This window comes from Lygodium microphyllum, chromosome 29, assembly GCF_053477565.2.
Source record: "Lygodium microphyllum isolate KBCC chromosome 29, Lygodium_microphyllum_v1.1.10, whole genome shotgun sequence".
Taxonomy (NCBI): domain Eukaryota; kingdom Viridiplantae; phylum Streptophyta; class Polypodiopsida; order Schizaeales; family Lygodiaceae; genus Lygodium; species Lygodium microphyllum.
Window position 1 is genome coordinate 49,282,486 of NC_141163.1, and position 21,985 is coordinate 49,304,470.

A 21,985-nucleotide genomic window follows, 5' to 3' on the forward strand; every position below is an offset into this window, starting at 1 on the left:
CTTCTTTGCAACTGTTTTGTACTTTGTATCCACCCTTGCTTCAGCCCTATTTTGCAGCCCATAACATTCATGCTTAGCAAACTCTTGAATGACTTCATACATTTCTAAAGTGTCAACATAAATAACCTCTTTTTCTGCCATGCTTTCAGCATTAATTGCTGCAGAAATTTCAGCCATTGTATCAACATCAATTAGCCTTGAAAACAACCCTAAAATACCTTCATTTGCAGCCATCAAACCATATGTCTTTAGCTCTTTTTCAGCCCATCCTACATATTTCTTTTCAGCCCTACACATGGCTAAAACATTCTTAAAATTGCCAAGACTACATGATGTCCATTCGTGCAATCCACACACAAACACAGTTTTTCCCTTTCTTGGAGGCATAATTATCTTCCTAGAGGCACTGCCATAGCCTCCCCTTACAGCAGTGCTATCTAAAAATCCTTAAACTCTCGTGCATTAGGTGGCATGGGATTATCCTGTAGCTCATCGCGATTGCGAGGATGATTCACACAAACAGTGAGAAATTGTACTGCCTTTGTATTATCTTTACTCCGAACCCGAGCATATGAAGAACCATCATCCAAGGCTTTTGCTTCCAGCCTTGATTCTGAAATATAGGGCTGCCCCAAAATCACTGGATAACTACATGAATCTTGCACAAAAAAATGATATTCATCCCTAACATCTCCAATATTCACGAGTACATTCAGATAAGCTGCATAAAGATCCCCTGATGAATTGTTTGCCGCCCGCATGTGCCATCCTAGATTTACATCAATTGGCCAACCTCCATTCTCATACAAACTATGTGCCATAACATTGATTCCAAGAGAGCTATGCAAGGCGTCTCTCTTTCTCCCACTTTAACAATTGTCTCTGTTGTAGCACGAGCCCAATGGGTTTGTGAATAATGACTGCTTGGAATAAAATGAGCATCTTCTTCTTCATGTGCTTGTTGATGGCGTTCCCTATTATACGTAGCCTTTTCTCTATGCTTAGTGCTATCCATAATACCATTTTCAGCCACACAAAGCTTGTTGTCTATACTTCCATCTAACCCATTTTCAGCATCAGTCTATTCCAAAATAGCATTACATATATCATCATATTCCCTCTGAATATGTTTCTCTATGTCTTTGTCAACCTGCATCAATGCTTGCAAAACTTCACCATCAAACTGTCTTTTTCGTTTCAGCATATCAATGATTGCATCATGAAATTCACGCTTTGCGATTCCAAGAACTTCGCCAAGTGTGAATTCCACTCTACTGCCAAGTATGCGATCTTCCAAGACTTTTTTAAGATTTGTGGCAGTCTCAAGATCTGATTGTAACCTATAACCAAGCTGCTTGCCCATTTTCTTCCCTTCTTGTTTCTTCTCTTGAGATGCATCATCCATAGCATGCTTAGGTATGGCTTTTTCAATCTCTTTTTCTTGCTCCATTTTACTTTGTGTTATGCGTTTAGATGGGCTTGAAGAGGAAGGACCAACAGTATCCTCATCTCTTCTTCTCTTTTCTTCCACAAGAGCTTCTTGATTATGAACCTCAACCAAATAAGCATAGGCTGAAAATGAGTCCACTGGTGCACTCCATCATGTTCTCCCTCGTATACTCTGACTTGCATCACCCAATTCAGACTTTGTTGTTTTGCCCTTTTCCATGCAATCTAATGCTTGCATCCAAACATGAGATTTTGCTTTAGTCATGCTTCCTTTATGAGCTTCATCAGTCCTTTCAATTCTCAACCCATATGTGGCTGCATCTATGGTAGCAAATGTTGTCCTTGCATCCATATCTTCCAACTTCTTTTGCATGCCACCATTTCCAAAATTTGGCTCTATTGGAAGTCCAGTTTCTGTTTCATGTAATTTTTCATCTTTCCAAAAGATTAACCTTTTTGCTTCCGCTTCACGGTAAGCTGTACAATCTCGCTTTTCATGTTGTAAATTGTCACACCAAATGCATCTTCTCTTTTATCCTTCTTTGTACGGTCTTTGGGTTGTTGTTTGAGCCTTCTCTTCTACCTTAACATCCAACTCTTCGACCTTTGCATAGATCTCTGTTAAATTCAGCCTCAAATCATGCATGCCTTTGATTAATTCATCCACAGCATCACCTTTAAGAGCTGGACTAACAGGTATAGCCGGTTGTTCCGCCATAGCTACAAGCACCTTGGATGCAATTTCAACCCCCTTCTGAGCACTAGCAGTTGCGGTGCCTATACCCCATCTTAATTTCATCTGCTCTCGCTTTACCAACATATGCACCACTTCAGTTACATTAGCCCAATCTGATTTCAGCCCTATTTCAAAAGAGGCATCTTCTAAACAATCAGTCAGCTTCTCCTGAAAGACAGGATCTGCAGCCTTCAGAAACAAATCAATTTTCTAACTCTCCAATGATTGCTGCTCATCGGCATCCAATTGCGCATACCGACTTTCAAATTCACGAAGCAAAGCTATAGCAGCCAACCTTTTATTGGGCTTTTCAATCCAATCTATAAATGTATTTTTAGTTACCAATCCTGCATCCTCCAAGAAAAACTCTTCTCTCAAAGCTTTCTTAAAAGCTACCCAATCAGTATCTCTTCTATGTAACTCATCAATTCGATCATGCAAAGCATGCATGGCCAAACGGGAGAAATACCGACTCCATGCATATTGTGGTACCCCATGAAACAACATCTTTTCTTTATACAGCTAGATGAAGGTCGAAACATTTTAACCTTTAAACTGCTTCAATTCTTATCCCACTGCCTGCAATGCATTCACGGTTAAGAAATCAATTCTTTCTGCTTCCTGCCGAGTTTGCATCTGTTGTTGTAACAACAACCGTTGTTGCTGTTGTTGCTGTAACAAAGCAATCATTTGTTGTAAAGCATCACCACCACTTGAAGCTGTAGAATCTCCCATCTTTACACACCTCTGCTACCGACTTTCACGTCGAGTTCACCACTGTCAGAGCGTTTGCGGTTGAAAGTCTACTGCGGGGGTAAGAGACAGCAGGGTGAAGGGAGATTCAAGGAGTGGAGTAGATGGAAGAGAAGGGGTTGAAAGAAAGAGAAGATATGAAAGAATACTCGCGGAAAGAAATAGAATACGTAGAATAATACTCATAGAATTGAAGCATATTAGTTTATTTCTCCATTATGAGAAGACAAATCTCTTGTACACAAAATAATACCTTCCTCTATGCTGCTCAGACCGCCTATTTGATGCTTCCATTGGCTCCGAAAGGGAGGTAAAATACCAGCACACCTGGCCAGAATTCTGCTAGATCACTCCATCTTCCACTTCGGAGTGATGTTCACTGCCTGAAAATAGTGATCGCGATGCGTGCGATTTCATCCATCTCTCTTTTTACATAGAATCCTCACATATGGTTGAAAGCTACATGCTTTCTTTTGCATGTCATCCCAATCTAGAAGTTGTTTACAGTTTTTGGATTTTTACAAGAGATAATATCTAAAATATCATAAATTGGCTATACTTGTCCAAAAAACTAATATGTTTGAACCATGAATACTAACATTAATGTCTAAAATGGCATTGGCTCTCTAGATCAATAAAAAAGCCGCACTTTAGAGTTTTTCACATGGTATGCGCGATCAATAAGAAAGTCGCACTTTAGAGCTTTTCACATGGTGTGCACGTAGCGGCACGACAATGGTAATGGGAGTAGAAGATTAGAATATCTTGATTTAGTTTATATCAATTTGGTCTCATTGGGCAAAGCATTGTACTTTGTCACTTTTATAGATGATACCACAAGGAAGATTTGCACTTATCCTCTTCACAAGAAGAGTGATATGTTGGGTACATTTTAAAAGTTCTGAGCATTTGTAGAGAATCAATCAAACAGGAAGTTTAAGTACTTGAGGACTAATAATGGTGGAGAGTACACCTCACATGTAATTTATGAACTTTTATGATGCAAGCCATGGTATCAAGAGAGAGTTGACAACTCTTGAGAATCCTCCTCAAATGGTGTAGCTGAGAAGATGAACATGACCATTTGAGAAAGGGTTCATAGTATGCTCTCTAATACTAGTCTCACTACCAGATTTTGGATTGTAAAGTCAACAATGCATTTGATCAATAGGTCTCCTTGCAAGCCATTAGATGGCAAGATATGAGAGTTATGGTCTAGCATTAAGAGACCCAGATATGATCTCTTGTGTGTTTTTGGCTATGATGTATTTTTATATGTATTTAGGGATAAGCAAAGTAAGCTTAATCCTAAGTCCAAGAATGCATTTTTCTTGGTTATGGAGAATATGGTAAAATGGGCAATCATTGTGGGATTATGAATCAAAGAAGGGAGTACATAATCATGATGTTATCTTTAATGAGGATTAAATGCATAAGCAACCAATTAAAATGGTTGAGATCCATAGAGTAGTGTTTTAAGAGGATGGCCAACCAACACATGAGCAAATTGTACGACCTACTGAGGTGGTAATGCCATGGGATGATGGATAGCCTCATGTCTTATAGGATAGACAAGTGAGACAACCAGAGGCTTTTGTTGAGCCAATTTTACACAAGTCTACAAGGGTTTTTAGACTGGCAAATAGATTACCAATTGTGGTAAGCCTTCTTATTATATATATAGAAGCTATGACTAGGGATGACAATCATAAGTGGAAGAGGACTATGTAGTCAAAGATGGGTTCTTTGGAAAAGAATGCTACATAGGAGTTGTCCTCTTTGCCTAACGGCAAACATGCATTGCCATGCAAGTGGGTCTATGAGAGCTGAAGGCATCTCCATCTGATGCATTGTCTAAGTGCAAGGTAAGATTAGTAGCCAAAGTATTTAAGTAGGAGAAGGGGATTGACTTTGATGAGATCTTTTTACTAGTAGTCGAGATGACCACCCTTTGTACAGTTCTTGCTTTGGTTGCTAGAGAGAATATGGACTTGATTTAGATGGTTGTAAGGATCGCTCTTTTGCAAGGGGACTTGCATGAGGAAATTTATATGCAACAACCTGAGGGATTTGTAATGGAAGGAAAGGAACAATTGGTGTGTAAGCTACATAAGAACTCATATGGTTCAAAATAGGCTCCTAGGGAGATCGTATCATAAGTTTGATGCCTCTATGCAATCTTAGGGGTATGTTAAGAGTGAGACTGATAACTACTTATACACAATGAAGACTAAGGATGGTAGCCTTATGATCTTAATTCTTTATGTGGATGACATGTTGATTGTTGGGAAGTCAATCATGGATATGGATGCTTTAAAGAAATGGTTGCATGAAACCTTTGACATGAAGGACTTGAGGAATGCTAGTCACATTCTTAGTATGCACATGATGCGAGATTGAGAGACAAAGATACTATATTTATCTTAAAAGAAATACATTGGGAAGGTATTGAAGCATTTCAATATAAAGAGGGAGAACGCTATTAGTGTTTCATTGCCTCCATATTTGAAACTTAGCCAAGAGGACGGCCCCAAGTCAGATGAGTAGAAGGTTGAAATAGCTAAGGTTCTTTGTGCATCTACAATTGGCAACTTGATGTACACTATGGTTGTTGCACGTCCAAATATTGTCTATGTAATGGAAGTTGTTAGTAGGTATGCGGCAAACCTTGGCAAGAAGTATTGGAAGGTAGTAAAGAGTATTGTAAGATACTCGAATAGCACTAGGTCTATGTGCAAATGATTTGCAAGAAAGGATGTGTCTATTCTTGGATATTTTACACAGTGTAGACTCTAGGAAATCTACTATAGGTTTGTTTTATCGTCACTTTCATAGGTGGTGCAGTCTTTTGGGTCTCTCGATTGCACCATGTACGGCTTTATCTACCACTAAGTTAGAATTTATTGCAGCCATAGAGGCTTGCAAGGAGACTACATGGTTTACTCATCTAATGGAAAATTTAAACATCACAGGAGAGATGCCTACATTGAATTTGTGATAGTCAAAGTGTCATTTAGTTGGTACGAAACTCTGTCTTTCATGCAAGGGGAAAGCACATTGAGGTGAAGCATCACTTCATTAGGGAGATTCTTGAGGACAAGTGTATTGAGCTCGTGAAGATCCATATGGATGATAACCATGCAGGTCTTTTTCCAAAGAGTCTACCTTCTAAGCAATTTACACACTATAGAATGCTATTGGTCATTGGATAGTATCTCCACTTTCTTTTATACTCCCATAAAGGTGTATTGACCTTTAAGTGGAAGGTTGTTGGGATAAAGGCCAATGGTCGATAGTCAAGCCAACACCCTTATATATGTACACACTATACAATCATATATAAATGAAGATAACAAAGAAGAAAGATGCGATTCATTTTGTAACCACATAACTCTTGTGTTCTCTCTCTCAACCTTCTTAGACGCCATAACTTCTAACTCGCATTCCACCATTGCTTCTCATTGATGTCTTTCTCTATCAGCAAGTTGTTGTATGCTTGATTTAGGCATACATTACAAGATATGACATTCAATTTATAATCTCATAGATGAGCATATTTGTATATAACTCGAACACCAAGCATTAGCAAGCAATGAAGCATACCTTTCGCAACTTGAGTGGTACTCAATACCTTGGGCTATTTAATCCCAAGACTGGATCATTAACACTAGATTTACATGCTTTTCAAATGTTAACTAGGTTCATTGTTATGCTACTAGTGTATCCACAAGTTATTTTTGCTTCATGCTTGACAACACATGCATATCATGGGTGAGCAAGAATCAACCCATTGTAACCGCTTCTAGTTGTGAAGCTGAGTACATGGCAACTTTCACATCTACCATTTAGTGTATTCAGCTTAGATGCCTTTTAACTGATTTGGGTGTTGCAAATTCATCTACCACCATCATCTTCACTAAGAGTCAAAGCACATTGACAATTGAATGGAACTTAGTATTCCCAACTCATACTAAGCACATTAAGGTACATTATCATTACATCACAAAGAGGCTCTCTGTAGAAAGATTAGCTAGGCATATGTACCAACATAAGAAAGCCTTACAAACCTTTTTACAGAGGCTTTACCTCATGAGAAGTTCAAAACTTTTTGCAACACTTTATGCTTAATCCCCTTCGTGGATTGATCACATTTCACCAAGGTTAACACTTGTTCACGAGTGTCGACTCTCGTTCGCCACATCACTCAAAGGGGAGATTTGTTTCCATAGTTTGATAGTGATATATGTGAATACGCTCTAGATCACCGAAGCACTTCTTTCCCTCTTCTCTCAAAGTTTTTTCCTCCGAGCTAGTATATAAGCACATTCACCTCTTACGACATACTTAGTCTTGTAAATTTTCTCTATTATTACCACTTAATCTACTATGTTGTGTGACCTCAATTTGTGTGCACTCATTCTTGCAACCCTAAATCCAACTACCCATTAGAGAGGCCTTCTACACATAAAATGCAACCTTTTGAATAAAGCTTTATTAACTATCACTAAGATAGAATTTATCATACCATGCTTATTTGCCTCCTTTCGATTTATTTTTGCACATCCTCTTGCACTTTGATTGTCATTTCCTTGACTTCATCTTCAATATTCCCATTAGTCATAGTCCCCCTTCATTGCCAATAGCCTCTTGTGTGGGAGATCTAAACTCAAGTGCTCTTCCCTTCTCCACTTGAGCAAACCTATCTAGGTGGTGCTAGTGGTGTATTAAATTAACCTTAATTTCTTTGTCAAAATAGAAGACTTCATGACAAGGCAATTATTCTTTGATAGGTTAGTTATTTCATTATGGGTATGTCTTTTAAGATCTTCATTTAAAATACATATTAGTTTTAGTATGTCTTTTATTATATCAGTCTTAAAAGGTTTCCTTTTCTTTCATCCCACTTTCTAATATAACTCAAGCTCCACGCAAGGAAGATTTCTTTTCTTCTTCACTTTGTTGAAGTGCTTAATAGTCAACTCCACAAGCACTTTGGCAAGTGAGTTTGTCAAATCCACATTGTCTACTTCAAGTTGCAAACTAACAAACATAGATATTCCTCCCATTAGCTTGGCTCTTGGTTGGCTTAAGTGCTGCTTCCAAGACTATTGAGGACTTTGGGTACATATTACTATCATTACAAGAGCAAAGTCTAAACCTTTCCCCTAGCTAGTGTAGTTGCACTACAAGGTGATAAAAGGAATGGAAAACACTCCAAATTGCCCAAGGAACTAAAACCTCATGATCTCCCTAATTATTTTACCGAGTCCAAGAAAGAATATCACATGGATGATGTCATGGGCTAATGGAAATAGAGGCTAATAAAACCCAAGAAATGCTAAGAAGATCATAATCACTTCTAGAGAGAATCTAAGAGTATATGCAATTTATGGAGAAACAACAATTCTCAAGTACAAGGACTCGAGAACTCTCTCTACTAACATATGGAACAAAGCCAAGTAGGGGAAACACTTGGGCAAGGACAAAAGAGGGGAGAGAGAGACCAAAAAAAAGGACAAACCTTTTGGGTGGAGTAATTATGTAGCATGCATCTTATAGAATTCTTCAATGAAAGGATGAAGTACTTTTGCTATATCAAGACATCAGTACTTCTACACCCATCTTATAAAATAGCAAGCTCTAGAGTCAAATACAATTTTTTTTTAAAAAGATAAGACAACCCACTTTCATAAAAGTTAACCTCATATGCTAACAAAGTAGTTCTTTGATGATGATTCACCATGTCAATGTACTGTTGTAATAGCATATTCCCTCATGGGCAACAAAGAATAATGAAAAGACAACATATTCTAGTAGTCAAAATCAAACCTTTTGTGGCCAACTCTTGCTGATCTTCACTGTCTACATGGCACACTAATGCTAATACCTGGAATTTGGAAAATGAACTAAAATACAAGAGCTCCTATGGCATACCTTGAGGATCTCCCCAAATGATTCAGCATTCTTCCCTTCCCAATTATATACAAGCACGCTTCAGAATGAGCAGTTCACATTGGAACTCACAGCAGAAGTATCCAAACTTGATAATAGCCTTGTGAAATAGCGCGGCCAATATCATCAACGAATTGGATTATCCCTCCAAATTACAAACACAGACCACACCAGGGGCTTCTGGCATGACACTAGACATCCAGTGGAGGATTGGGATAATCGAAAAGCAAGCAGCTTGGAACCAAAAGTGCAGACATGGACAGAGAGGCTAATTAGTTCTAGAACACAATATATACCTGACCGGACAATTTATCTGAGGATTGCCCATGAATATCAGATTTTGTTTTCAATTCACTTCACAGTGCTTGAGAGTAAACCATCCACTATCAGGAACATACAAAATATGGACCAGCAGAGACCATCCACTTGCAACCCTTTCATCCACTTACAGTGAAACTACATATCGCAACCAAGCCAAATGCGATCTGAACTAGAGGACACACTTTCATCAACTTAGCCCAGCATTCTAACACAACAATACAGATACTGATCTAAAAGCTCCACCATGGAGACCAGATCATTGGTTGCAATTACATCCAGTTATTGAGTTGCCAAATTGGGGCTTTAATGACAAATTCTTCCTGGTTCTTAACTGTGATTTGAAAGCAACAGGAACAATGACATTTTTAAAGGAAGTACTTAAGCGAGAAGCCAGGAAAGAGTGAAGGTACGTTTCCAATGTCAAATTCCAACAATGTGTGACCAAGACCAGATGTGACACATACACATTACAACAGAGGGGGTGTGGAAAACACAAATGTATTAAAGATGCCCCGCCTTGAAAAGAATAGTATACAAAGCTCCCCATACAATCCAACACACCAGCTTTGCATGAAATAAAACACTGATTGTCACCGTAAATCTTCCCCATCTTGATTCAACTTGGTTTTGCCGTTTTATGACATTTTTTATTTTGCCAGCAACCATCAATCTTTGGAATCCAAAACCCTTTCTTGCAAAATCCAATACTCTTAAAATGTTGATCATGATACTTGAGACCTTAATTCCAATGACTTATCTACATACAAAGCACTTCTATCTTATAGCATGGTCTAACCATTGCAAGGGTCCATTTCGCATTTGCAGTACAACCTACAGATTGATCCTACCTAATATCTGCACATTTCTAGCGTAACACTACTCAAATAGTCCTACTTAAGGGTATAACAAAAGTCATATAACAAGTACAGCAGCATTGAAGCAAAATATATACAGCCACTGAATGTGCAAAACACAATAACTAAAAACAATGAACAAGCTTTTTATTCCAAAAAGCAAGTCTTTTTGAGGTCCAATAGCACCCTATCTATCAAACATAGAGCCCACAGCATTCATTTTGGCATTGCTCTTTAATTCCCTCTAAGCCCTGTCACCCTCTATGTGGATTCAAAGTTATGCCAGTACTGGCAACTTCCTCCAACACATTCTAATCCTTTGTTTGTTTGTTGATCAAGGACTTATGTATGTGAGGTATAACACCTCCACCTGCAATAGTACCTTTGATGAGAGTATCCAATTCTTCGTCCCCTCTAATTGCAAGCTGAAGGTGACGTGGTGTGATACGCTTCACTTTTAAATCCTTGCTTGCATTTCCAGCCAGCTCCAGCACCTCTGCTGTTAAATACTCCAGCATCGCAGCAGTATAAACGGCTGCAGTTGCCCCTACTCTTCCATTGGCTTGGACCCGGGACTTAAGCATCCGGTGAAGTCGACCAACAGGAAACTGCAAATCTCAACAGAATAACATCAGAAATAAGCTTTCACAAAGTCTCTGAAACAGGTCTCAGTACCCTTGAACCATAAAATATGTCAAATATGTTTCACTGTTGAAACATTCAACGGGTAAATAACTGAAACTCTGCTGAAACATTCTGCAGGTAAGTATCCAATGAAATTGTTTAAAAGTGAACATTGATACCGCATGCATAATGATGAGGCATTGAATATATTTCAAACAAAAATTACTACTAATAAGCATGCTTTACTAGCCGAGTTTGCTCCCTAATCAATATGCTGATACTTTGAGAGGCCCGCCTACAGTCACAGACACCCAGAGGATTGGGAAAAACTACCAAGAAAAGCAGGTACAAAACAATGCAACACAGATAGCACGTTCTAAAGCTCTACAGCTCACATGCAAAAGAAAGTCTGCAATTAATCTCAACGTATGAATCATTGCTCTACGAAGGTTTCCCATGCAAAGGAGATAAATGCTTGAACGTTCAGCTTCAAGACGTTATCCATGAAAAAGAAAGCCTATTAGCAAGAAAGTCACATCAGGACATATGGAATTCTGTAAGGGGAACACAGGATGTATTCAGTACCAATAAATCTAACATGAAGGCCTAGACCAACCACATCTGCGCTTGCTAATAGAGTGCAAAGCTCTACAGCCCGGAACACAACTAGCAAATGTAGGGAGTCATAGACAGATTCTACTCTGACAGTTATGCTATTTTTGCGCATGGGCACTTGACCAAGATGTGGGACTTCAGAAGAAAAAAGCGATAACTCGAAAGAGAATAACCTTAAATTCAAAATACCAAATGGCGGGACAGATGGCAAATTGGCATGCACAAGTTCCCACATATGCACAGAAGCACACCAAGATACACTCTTCAGACTTCAAAAGCGCACGCATCAGATGTTAGGTATGTGTTCCTACACAGATATGAGGCAATTCTCGCACGCCTCTTCTTCAAGACAGTGAAAATGCTTCACAAACAAGCGAATTTCACAGAGCAATAGACACCCATGTGAAAGGCAGACATAACCGGCTTCCCAAAGCTTTCTCGTTAACAGATCAGGACCTCGTGTTTGGAAGAAAGAAAACGACAGAGAGAGAGAGAGGGAGAGACATCACCTGCAAGCCAGCGCGCGCAGAGCGGGAGACTGGCTTTTTCTTGTCGACGGACTTGTCGAGTCCCGCGGGGTTCTTGCCCATGAGGAGGCCCTTGGCACCTTTACCGGCGGTGATGACCATGGTGTCCTGATGCGTCTTTTCGGCTAGATACGTTCTTGGTGCGGGGCTATGTCGTGTGCGGCGCGGACGCTGGCCGGCGCGGCGGAGGCGGTTTTCTGAGAGGAAGGCCTGCGGGAGGGCGGGAGAGGGAGAGGGAGAGGGAGGCGGAGGGGATGCAGAGAGCGAGAGGGTGGGCCGACGGAGGTCGAGGAAGCGGGAAGAAAAGCTCTCTCTCTCTCTCTCTCTCTCTCTCTCTCTCTCTCTCTCTGTCTGCCTGTGTCTGTTTGTCTTATGAGGGCCTGTTACCGGCGTGCCGAAGCGGGTAGAAGGAAAAAAGTGGAGGAAGAGCCCTCGAGTAACGATAAAGGAAAAGCAGGAGCGCCAAGAGACAGCGAACAGAACTAATAGAGTTTTAAAATTAGCAAAAATCACCCCCAAAAAAAATCACTGGAGGAGCTTTTTAGGTCTCTTTTACACGCACCTCTCGTCCCCGTCGCGAACGTCGTCGCCATTTACACCACCGCCCTTGAGACAACCCTCTTTTGGTCATTCTGCATTCATTAGTAATTAATAATCAACAACTATTCAAAATAACATGAGACTTTGTGTGTTCGACTCATTGTTATGCCAAATATCGAGCATCTTTTTCAAGCTTTCTGTCGTTTTTTTTTTTTCTGTAGGTCATCAACTATATGGTCTCAAAACATGATTGTGTCTACGCTACGCCTCAAAACATGATTGTGTCTATGCTAGGCCGCTTCGCAAGCGAAGTTAGCGTGCAACACGACAACTTCGCTCAACAATCCATTTCTTATCTTTCTCTTTTTTTTTCCTCTTTGCTTTTAATTTTTTATTTACTCTTTCTCTCTCTTTTTTTACCTTTTATTTTAGTTTATTTTTTTCATCTCTTGGTTTTCTCTCTTTTTTTATTCTCCCCTTTCTCTCCTCTCTTTTCTTTCTCTCTTCCTCTCCTCTTTTTTCTTTTTTTCTTCTTCTTCATCTCCCTCTCTCTCTCTCCTCTATTTTTTATTCTCTCTCTTTTTAAATTTTATATTTCCTCTCTCCATAATTCTCTATACATGTTCGCTCTCTCTCTCTCTCTCTCTTCTCTCTCTCTCTCTCTCTCTCTCTCTCTCTCTCTCTCTCTTCTTCTTCTTCTTTCTTCCTCCCCCCAGTCTCTTTTAAGATATATAAATTTTATCTTTTCTCTATATATAATTCTCTCTCTTTACGCATGTATTCTCTTTCTTCTTCTCCTCTCTCTTTCTCTCTCTCCGCCCCCTTTTTTCTCCTAATTTTCTTTTTTTTCTTCTCTCCCTCTCTCTCTCTCTCTTAAATTTTATCTTTTACATATATATCTCTCTTCCCCCCTCTCTCTTTCTCTCTCTATTCCTCTCTCTCTCAAAAAATATTTAAATTTAAAAAAGACTTTTCTCTTTTTTCCCATCTCTCTTCCTCTTTTCCTATTTCTTCTTCTTCTTCTTCTTCTTCTTCTCTCTCTCTCTCCCCCTGCTTTTCTTCTCTCCTCTTTTTTCTTATTCTCTCTTTAAAAAATTTTAATTTTCTCTTTCTTTTAAATTTTGTATTTCCTCTCTCTATAATTTTCAGCCAATGTAAAACTCTGCGAGCTCTTTCCGTCCAAGCTCGATGCGCTCGTCTTTGATCAGCTGTAGGATTCCTATCTGGAACTTCAGGTTCAGCCTCAACACCTGTCATTAAGTCCCAGTATCCTTTGCCTATCAGAAAGTTCTCCATGCGGAACTTCCATATTGCATAATTGTTGCTATCAAGCTTTTCCTTCTCTCTCTCTCTCTCTCTCTCTCTCTCTCTCTCTCTCTCTCTCTCTCTCTCTCTCTCTCTCTCTCTCTCTCTCTCTCTCTCTTAAATTTGATATTTTCTCTCTCTTTCTATAATTCTCTTTCTCTCTGTTCCCCCTCTCTCCGTCTTTTTCTCTTTCTTCTTCTTCTTCTTCTTGTCATTCTCCTTCTCCTTATTCTATCTCCCTCTCAAAGTGTGTGAAAAACTATGTCGAAAAAACTTTAAATTTAAAAAAAGTTAAAAAATATTTAAACAAAAAGTTTAATCTAATAGAGAGAGAGAGAGAGAACCTAGGCCCTACACATGAGAGAGAGGGGGGAGGGGGAGAAGAAAAATGTTTAATTAAAAAAGACTATTCTCTTTCCTCTTTCCCCCTCCTCTCTCCATCTTCTTCTTATTCTTCTCTCTCTCTCTCTCTCTCTCTCTCTCTCAAAGTGTGTGAAAAACTAAGTTCGAAAAATTTTAAATTTAAAAAATTAATAAACTTTAATTTAAAAATTTTAACGAGAGAGAGAGAGACTTTTGATTTAAAAAGAAATATGATTTAATTAAAGGGAAGAGAGAGAGAGAGAGAGAGAGAGAGAAAAAAAAAACCTAGGCCCTACAAATGAGAGAGGGGAGGGAGAAATTTAATTAAAAAAGATAGGGAAAAAATAAAGAGAGAGATTATAAGTGAGAGAGAGGTGAGGGGGGTTTAATTTAAAAAAGGGGGAGCAGGGAGAGGGGGTATGATGCGCCTACACTCGTTACTCACTCAACACAACACAAAAAGGTAACACGATATGTGAGAGCAAGGTATACTCTTGTATTATTCAATCAAAGAAACGATACAACATAGGTACATCCCAGGACTACACCCTTGTGACGTCGCACATGAGAGGGTTCACCACACTGGGTATAGGAATTACACGTAGAGTGGAAACCAAGCAGGGCTCAAAGTTACTGCTACTCCCTATATTGGTATTTCTGGTAGCAACGCCATGGTATAGCTACAAAGCCCTTACACTCACCCCCGCTTACTAGATTGTTGTCCTCGACAATCTAAGGTTAGTACTTTTATTGACTCGTCCGGAAGCTTAACACAGTTTTTCCTAACAAGCTGGCCAGTGTCTGCCGGCTTGGTGAGACGATCACGGGGTCTTAACACAGTCTATACTATCAAATTGGTCAGTGTCTGCCGCACTAAGACTTGGGGGTCTTAATACAGCTTTTGCTAGCAAGCTGGTCAGTGTCTGCCCATCTAGACCTGGTAGGGCTCTTCGATTTTATTATTTGTTGGGTCTACCATACGAGTCCACCCTCAACTCAAGTACATTTGAGAAGTGGAGGCATTATTGGGCATATGAGTGATAGCCGTTCGTTTGGAGAGGCTCAAGGGGCATTAGAAGGAGCAAGGGTGTTCTCCTTGAGCCAAATGGCAAAGGCGTCTTTGCCGCGTTCGCAGGCCTCCGCTTCTGAAATCCAAGTGGCTTCCTTGAGGGGACGCCCACGCCACTTGGTGAGGTACTCAGGGTATCCTTTTTGTTCTTGGCATCATAGGATTACTTCCACTTCGAAGGGACCGTTGGAATGAAGCATTGGCAGGAGCATTGGTACATGCCGTCCCCATTGGTTGTGGGGATAGAACCTGTGCAGAAGACGAGTATGAAAAGCATTACGAACACATACACTTTCTAGCAGGTCGAAGAGCTTGTAGGTGACGTCGTTCATCACTTGAGCGATGCGGTAGGGTCCATAGTAGTAGTAGTTGAACTTGGGGCTCATGTTCTTTGGGAGGGACATAATCTTAGAGCTGACTAGGACCATGTCGCCTTTTGTGAAAAGTACATCCTTTCTCTTTTTATTGGCTTGCTCTGTCATGGTGATTTTGCTTTGTGCTAGGCTCTGCTTGACTGCCGCATTCCGATCTCTCCATTTCTTCAAGAATTCCTTTGCATCCTAGTCTTCAGCTCTGGCTGCTTGAGATGCTAAGGCAAGTGGTGTAATGACTTCTTTTTCTATGGCCAATTCAAAGAGTGTGTAAGGCGGAGTGGATGGAGCTGTTGTAGTAAAATTCCAACACATCAAGGTATAAGGCCCAATCTTTTTGGTCCACCCGAGCATAACTCTTACGATAATCTTCAATGCCTTGGTTGACTCATTATGTTTGTCCATCCATTTCAGGGTGGAAGGATGATGAGAATCTCCATTGGGTTTCCAGAGTCTTGAAGAGTTCCTTCCACATGTCATTCATGAATCTTCCATCTCTATCTAACACTATGGCTAAGGGTAGCCCATGAAGTTTGGCAACCTCCTTGGCATTCAATGGTGGTTTGGTAGAAATGAAGTGGACTTGCTTAGAAAAATAGTCCACCACTACAAAGATGATGGTGTATCCATGGGATTCAAGGAGCTCCACAATAAAATCCATGCTAATTACATCCCATGGGCAGCTCAAGATGGGCATAGATTGAAGTAATCCCACTGGCTTTGAGCGTGGTGCCTTCACAAGTTGGCAAGTCGGACATGTCTTGATGTAGTCAATGACTTCTTCTTTCATGTTGGGCCAAAAGAATTGCTTCCTAAAGGCCTCTAGGGTTTTGATCTATCCTTTGTGTCCTCCTAGCTTCATGAACTAGAAGAACAAGGTTTCATCCGTCCTAGCGAGTCCCCCTTTGGTGCCCCAACACTATTTGTGAAGAAGAAGGATGGGGGGCTTAGACTGTGTGTAGATTATAGGGACCTTAATAAAATCACCATAAAAAACAAATACCCTGTGCCCCTAGTGGAAGACCTTCTCGATAGGCTACACGGTGCCAAATACTTTAGCTGCATAGACCTTAGGTCAGATTATCACTAGATTCGCATAGTAGAAGAAGATATCCCAAAAATAGCTTTCCGCACCATATATGGTAGTTTTGAATGGTTAGTCTTTGGATTCATGCTAAGCAATGGCCCAGGCACATTTTGTGGCCTCATGGATGGAGTCTTTAGACCCAAAATTAATGTATTTGTCATTATCTACATTGACGATCTACTAGTCTATAGCAAAACCTTAGAAGAACACAAGCAACACTTATGCCTAGTCTTTGAGAAGCTGCGGCAACATAAGCTATATGCCAAACCAAAAAAATGTGAATTTGTAGTGAAGGAGTTAGAATTCCTAGGCTTCATTGTAGGATCAGATGGTATCAAAGTGGACCCTAAGAAAGTGGAAGTTGTCCAAAAATGGCATGTACTAAAGATTATAAGGGAAGTGCGGGAGTTCCTCATCTTCACAGTATTTTGCAGAAGGTATATCAAAGATTACAACCTCATCACCGCCCCACTCTCCCACCTCACCAAGCAAGATAACACTTTTACATGGAGTAGCGCATAACATGAAGCTTTTGAATAGATGAAGAAATACATGAGCCAAACCCCCATCTTGAAAGTCCTGAACTTTACCAAACCCTTTGAGATCTTCACAGATGCATCCGATTATGGCATTGGGGGGTATTGGTGCAAGAAGGCCACCCCATAGCTTATGAATCCAAGAAGTTTACAAACGCTAAAACTAGATGGAGTACACATGAGAAGGAAATGCTCACAGTCATCCACTACCTCAAAAAATGGAAGCATTATATCCAAGACAAGCACACAGTAGTCTTCACCGACAACATATCCCTCAAATACTTCCAATCCTAACCCAAGCTATTAGCAAAACAAGCTCACTGGCTAGACTTCCTAGCTGAATTCGATTTGGAGATAAAACACAAGCCAGGCTCCACCAACAAGATAGCAAATGCCTTGAGCCGTAAAGCTGACTTGAAAGTCGTCAGTGTGGTTAGTAGCAATTTCATGGAACTAGTGAAGGAAGCCTTTGAACAAGACCAAGACATGCACAAAATCATCCAAGATGTGGAAGTTGGAAAGACCCCTCATGGAATGTACACTCTCGAGGAGGAAATCCTTTTTGTAGGAAAGAGAATATATATTCCCAACAATGTGGAACTGAAGAAACTCATTTTACATGAAATACATGATGGAAAAACTGCAGCCTAAGATCACCAATGCCCACAATATCAAGAGAGCTATCATCACCCAAGCACACAGAACCCAAAACAGTACGGTATGAATGAAACCACTCTCGGCAAGGTGTCACTTGAAAGGACGCACCTGAGTCCAAGAGCCAACATTGTGCATACATAGAGCGTATCTCTGTCATCTGCGAAGCACTAAAAGAAGCTGCAAGGATATAATCATCATCATCAACATCCTCAGACTGCATAACATTGATCTCTTCAATTTTAACACTCGACTTTGCAGGCACTATGCCGCAATCAGAAGACTTATCCTGCACTTTGTCTTTCCCCTTATCTTTACGCCTTTTATTGCGCAGTTCATGGCATTGTGGCCTAATATGGCCCTTTTTTCCACAATGGTGACAAGTAACATCTGCATTCCTGCCATGGGATTTGCTACGTGACTTCCCACGAGACTTGGACCAAGATTACTGAGAATCCCATCCACGGTCACTGCCACTGCCATGCTTTCCATATCCATCATTCCTGCCTCTAACTGTCATAGCATGTGACACACGAGAGGCATCCAAATTCTTACGGTTAACCTCTTCTTGCAGAAGAGCACTCTCAACATCAGATAATTTCAAGGTAGCAGTAGAGGCACATAATGCAGTGTGGAATACATCCCATGACTCATTAAGAGTACCAAGCAAGAAAAGAGGAGTGACATCCTCTGCAAAAGTGATGTCCTGCAAAGTCAAGTTCTTGAGTATAGCATGGAACTGGCTCAAGTGAGCAAACATGGTCACATTCTCCTTCATGCGCAGATCCATAAGCTGCTTCAGCCAATACATTTGACTCGCTGGACTTTTCTTGTCATAGAGATTCTTGATTTTATCCCACAACTGCCATGCACTCTGTTCTTCCTTATAGACATTGTAATGAACCTGTTCTGTGAGAGACAATACAATAGTGGACTTGCATAACTTATCAAGCTCAAGCCATTCCTCATCTGGCATAGTTGTAGGCGGATGCCCGCTCAACCTCAAAGGTTTGATCTGCGATTTTTGCACCAACACCTGCCAAATTTGGCTCTTCCAATAAGAGTAATTCATACCATCAAGCTTAGTGATGTTGAAAATAGCATGTTCAATGGACGAACTTGCCATAATGCAGGCTGGAAGACTGTAGATAGTTCAAAACTGCTTGTTGTTTACTACAGAAAATTACAAAAAAGTCACCAAAATCGAGAGAAAATGGCGAGAAAAGTGTAACCAAAGTTGCTGCCCACCAAGTACTAGTGAAAGTACATCGTTTTAGAATATTTCAGCATGAAAATCTATGTCAGTCCATACATATATGCTTGCTATAATAAATTATAGATTTCAGTAAATGAGAGCTAATAGTGCCAAAATCGGATCCCAGGTCAATCATATACTGCCAAGACCAAAGTTGGCATCATGAGGGCATAACATAGGCATATGACAGTCGATAAACATGAATCCAATACCCAAACATGTCATATAAACACATGCCAGTGAGTAGGTACACCCCCCAGTCAACAGGGCAAAGTGTTCCTGCCACTATCAAAACTTGACACAAGCAGGTGTCAGCTCACAAAGATACGGATCCAAATCTGAGACTCAGCTCATAAGCATACAGTGAACCAAGACATATAAACCATGCATCATCCCAAAGGGTAAGAAATCCCAAAGTCTCAAGTGTCTGTAACTGCTCAATAGCATGTAACTGCTCAATGCATTAAAGCATTGCCTGCTCAATGTCTGATAAGCATTCAAGAATGCTCCCACTGGCACAAAAGCCTTATGTACGAGCTCAAAAGATCAAACCAAGGCAAGACATAGTGCCAATGACATAAGTCCAAGACAATGCATCAATAGTACATCCCGAACATGTAGGCACCATATGGGACCAACCGAGCATCAAATGACAATGCCGAGCAAGCATAAACATCAAATGTTACTGTAGCACTGTTATAAACTACCTGTAGACTATTACGACAGTCCAAAAACAGTGCTAAATCAGACCATAACTCCAACAGTCACAATGTATGACTGGGCCTTCCTTTATTTAAACTGTCACTAAAAGAATAAAGAATAAAGTGATGGTGACGGGCGCCCGCCACCTGCAGTGTGCAGTGGCGGGGTGACTGCCAGTGTAGTAATACACGGGCGGCTAGGCGGAGGCACCTTTACCCCCAACACCAAACCGAAGTAAATTTGAATTAGGAAAGGTGGAAAAGTGGAAAGTGATAGGTGGTGGAAATGTGGCTTATGATTACTCATGATTTCTCTCTCTTGGCCAACTTTTTCCTCGTCTATGTGTGTGTCACTCTCTACCATAATAGTAGTAGGGGAGCACGAGAGAAGCAATAGCAAGAGAGAATGAGAGCAGTAGCAGCAACATGGGAGCAACAAGGAAGTAGTAGCAGGGAAGCAAAAGGGAGGACAATAGCAATATCACACACGACTCTCTCTCTCTCTCTCTCTCTCTCTCTCTCTCTCTCCGCCACTTGTGATCAGGAGTTGCCCCCATGAGCCCACCTATAGGCACCCATTTGCGAGCAATCGTGCCTTGAGTTGGGTGAGCAGAGAGAAAGTTGGGCACCTTCATCGAGAAGGGTCGTGCAAGGTTGCCGCAAGGCCACCCAAGAGTCGCTGTCGAATGTGGTCATGGGCCACCATCATCGTTGAGCGCCATCGTTGAGTTGGGCACCACCATAGGGTGGTAAGGCCGTAGGGGGCACCACAAGGCCATCAACCTAGGAGCTACCATCGGCCCCCTAGGAGTCGCCCAGGGCCATCACCGTAGAGTAGTAGGGATGTAGGGCTATAGGGGGGTTGTCATCGCTGAAGTCACCACCAAGGTCACCATCAAAGTTGGCACCCCAGTCACCTAGAGAGAGAGAGAGAGAGAGAGAGAGAGAGAGAGAGAGAGAGAGAGAGAGTCATCATGGGCCACCCAGGAGCCACTTAGGAGAGAGTGTGTGTGCATGTGAGGAGAGAGTGAGTGAGTGAGTGAGTGAGTGAGAGAGATGGAGAGAGCGTGTGTGTGTGAGAGGTGAGAGAGAGAGAGGGAGAGAGTGTATGTGTGTGTGCGTGTGTGTGAGAGAGCGAATGGGTGGGAGAATGTGTGAGAGAGAGGGGATGGTGAGAGGTGGAGAGAAAGGGGGAGAGTGAGAGAGGGGGAGAGAATGTGTGTGCGTGTATGTGTGTGATGAGAGAGAGAGAGTGTGTGTGTATGAGGTGGAGAGGGGGGATTGGTGAGAGAGAGAGAGGGAGGATTGGTGAAAGAGAGAGGGAGTGTGTGTGTATGTCTAAGAGGTATTGAGAGGGAGAGAGTGGGTGGCGAGAGGTTAGAGGGGGAGAGGGAGAGAGATTGGTTAGAGAGAGAGAGAGAGGGTTAGTGAGAGAGTGTATGTGTGAGGTGGAGAGAGAGAGGGTGGGAGGTTGGTGAGAGAGGGAGGGAGAGAGAGTGTGTGTGTGGGAGGTGGTGAGAGGGCGAGGAGAGGTGGTGAGAGGTTAGGGAGGGAGAGGGAAAGAGGTTGGTTAGAGAGAGAGAGAGAGAGAGAGGGAGGGAGGGTAGGTTGGTTGGTTGGTTGGAGGGAGAGAGAGAGGGGGGTTGGTTAGAGAGAGAGAGAGGTTTATTAGAGAGAGGGAGAGGGGTTGGTTAGGGAGGGAGAGAGAGAGTGGGTGAGATTTGTTATTTATTTATATTGGCTTATTTGTTAATATATGGTTTATTTATTGGTACAATTTAATTTATTAGTGTTTTGATTGTGTGTTAGGGAGACGGGTTTTGCTTACAAGGATTGGTCCTTTTTGTAATTTTTGACACCTATTATCCAGGTTAGTGATCTCTCTCTCTCTCTCTTCTAGGTTGTAATCTTGTTTTATTCTATTTGTTGGCTTATTTATTGTTGGTTTGGAGAGAGAGAGAGAGAGAGAGAGAGAGAGAGTGTGTGTGTGTGTGTGTGTGTGTGTGAGTGAGTGAGTGAGTGAGTGAGAGTTTTGTTCATGTAAGTGTTGGTGAGTTTTGTTGGTAGGTTGGTTATCTTATGTTGGTTACACTAGTTGGTTAGCTAGGTAGAGACAAAGAGGGAGAGAGTGAAAGAGAGCACGTTAGTTATATTAGTTAGTTAGTTAAGTAGATTAGTTAGTTAGTTGGTAGGTTAGTTATGTTTGTAAGCTAGTTAATTAGTAAGTTGGTGGTTAGTTAGGTAGAGAGAGAGAGAGAGAGAGAGAGAGAGAG

At 41.1% G+C, this 21,985-nt stretch overlaps 1 protein-coding gene across 1 annotated transcript; it reads right to left on the reverse strand.

Annotated features, from left to right (window-relative positions):
* Positions 1–10,191: 10,191 nt before the first annotated feature.
* LOC148010601 (putative histone H2A variant 3) lies at positions 10,192–12,282 on the reverse strand. The gene is made up of 2 exons (XM_087671759.1): positions 11,814–12,282; positions 10,192–10,673 (listed from the first exon to the last, which is right to left on the reverse strand). The coding sequence occupies exons 1-2, from the start codon at positions 11,931–11,933 to the stop codon at positions 10,377–10,379; spliced, it is 417 nt and encodes a 138-aa protein (XP_087527885.1). The 5' UTR covers positions 11,934–12,282; the 3' UTR covers positions 10,192–10,376.
* Between the last annotated feature and the right edge of the window lie 9,703 nt (positions 12,283–21,985).

Coding starts and splice junctions, on each gene's coding strand:
- LOC148010601 (XM_087671759.1), bottom strand. CDS start 11,933: ATGGTCATCACCGCCGGTAAAGGTGCCAAGGGCCTCCTCATGGGCAAG. Junction 10,674..11,813: donor CTGCGCGCGCTGGCTTGCAG/GTGATGTCTCTC, acceptor TGAGATTTGCAG/TTTCCTGTTGGTCGACTTCA.